We start from the raw sequence: 1841 nt of genomic DNA on the forward strand, positions 1-1841 counted from the left end.
GGGGAGCGACGGCGGCGGCCGTGGGTAGCACCGGAGGCGGCCGTTCGCAGCAGCGGCGGCGGTCCCGCGGCGGCTGTTCGCAGCAGCTGCGAAGGCCGTGGGTAGCAGCGGCGGAGGCTGTGGGTAGTGGCGGCCAGGCATTGCTACCATCGACGGCCGGCCTTGTTACAATTGGCGACCGGGCGTCGCTACACAAGGCAGTCTCTGATGCTACAATGGCGCGGCGGCGCTGCTACAAATGGCGGATGACCTTGCTACAAGGGTCGGCCAACCTTGCTGCAAGGGGAGACCGGTGGCGCTACCTTGGTGTGGCGACGTTGCTACAAGAGGAGGAAGGTGGTGCTGCTAGAGGGGTGCGGTGGTGCTATAGGGGCTAACGCCGTTGCTGCTTCGGTGGGTGGCGAAGCTACTTCACCGGCGATGTGGTGTCGGTTTTCTCCACGACTGCGTGTCTGACGGAGGGGATGCGAGGCGCGGAGAGAAGATTCTGCTTCTCAGGCGAACCCTTGACGGGTTCTGCGGCGGCGCTAGCGACGGGGTCCGCCGGCGAAACCTGTGGCGGCCCTCGCGACGGGGTTCTCCGGCGACACCTGCGGCAAGTAATTCAGCGACGGTTGTTACTGACGGGAGGAGCGGGGACGGTGAAGAGACAGGCTGCTTGGCAAGGCCATGTGCGGGAGTTGCATGATGCGGAACGGACGGATCAGATTTGGCTATCGGACGGCTGGGGACCCGGGGGATCGGGAATTTGATCCCCCGGGGGACGCTCAGCACGTCCCATATTATATTACCAACGAGTATAGATGTGCAGAGACCGGCCAAAAAATAGACTAAAATAGATATACTACTGTAAAATAAAAACAGCTGCTTCTACTAGAAACCAGAGTAGATTAGATCTCTGGACGCCATGCTAATTGCTTAGTCGTCGAAGAGGCTAAACATGTTGTCATCCTCCTCTTCCTCTATCTTCTCCTCGGCCTTCTCTTCCTTCTTCTTCTCGGCAGCAGCGCCGCCTCCGGATGCCGCGGCGGTGGGGGCCGAGTCCACGCCAGCACCGGCACCGGATGGCGCGTAGGCGAACTTCTCCTTGCCGGCAGCGATAAGCTCGGCAACGCTCTTGCCCTCCACCTCCTTGAACAGCAGCTCCAGCTTGTCCTCCTCCACCTCGGCGCCGACGGAGTCGAGGATCTTGCGGACGTCGTCCTTGGTCGGGCTCGGGTTCCCGGCCATGTTGGCCAGCAGGTACGCTGCCACGAGCTTCATCTCGATCGGTTGGAAACTCGACGAAGAACCCTGGCTAACTAGTAACTAGTCGGTCGATTAGCGACTTGCCGGCGAAGAACCTCGAATTTTGATGAGACTCGATCGGTGTATATGGACCTTTATATACAGAGCAACACTACGTGGACGTCGACCTTGAATCTGGATGGGACTGTCTGCGGAGCGAGGCCCGGACACCGGAGCTGACACGCACATATTCGTAAAAGCTTTGGGCTCAAGTAGTAGCACGTACGTATAGGCTATACTCGTTGGTATCAGGTTCAAATTCGAACATGTTGGTATCAGCTTCATATTCGAACATGTTGGTATTAGTTTCAAATTCGAAAGCAAACTACGGCGTACACCATCAGGTTTCAGTTTCACTTCGGTTGAGACCCGCCCTTCTACAGTTCAACTGTCAGCTTTGTGAAGAGATCGAGTCCAGCCCGTGAGATCACACCAACGCGCCGCCTTTGTTTCGCTTAGCTCCAGAGGGTACGGATTACGGACAGACAAGTTAATTAGGTTCCATGGAGTCTACGGCATCTTGAAGACATGAACCTGAACTGCTGAGTACCTCA

The 1841-nt window shown here is 57.4% G+C and overlaps 1 protein-coding gene across 1 annotated transcript; it reads right to left on the reverse strand.

The window, feature by feature from the left end:
- Window positions 1–914: 914 nt before the first annotated feature.
- On the reverse strand, window positions 915–1300 carry LOC127309581 (large ribosomal subunit protein P2B-like). The gene has a single exon (XM_051340379.2). The coding sequence runs from the start codon at window positions 1261–1263 to the stop codon at window positions 919–921; it is 345 nt and encodes a 114-aa protein (XP_051196339.1). The 5' UTR covers window positions 1264–1300; the 3' UTR covers window positions 915–918.
- Between the last annotated feature and the right edge of the window lie 541 nt (window positions 1301–1841).

Source organism: Lolium perenne, chromosome 6, assembly GCF_019359855.2.
Source record: "Lolium perenne isolate Kyuss_39 chromosome 6, Kyuss_2.0, whole genome shotgun sequence".
Lineage (NCBI taxonomy): Eukaryota > Viridiplantae > Streptophyta > Magnoliopsida > Poales > Poaceae > Lolium > Lolium perenne.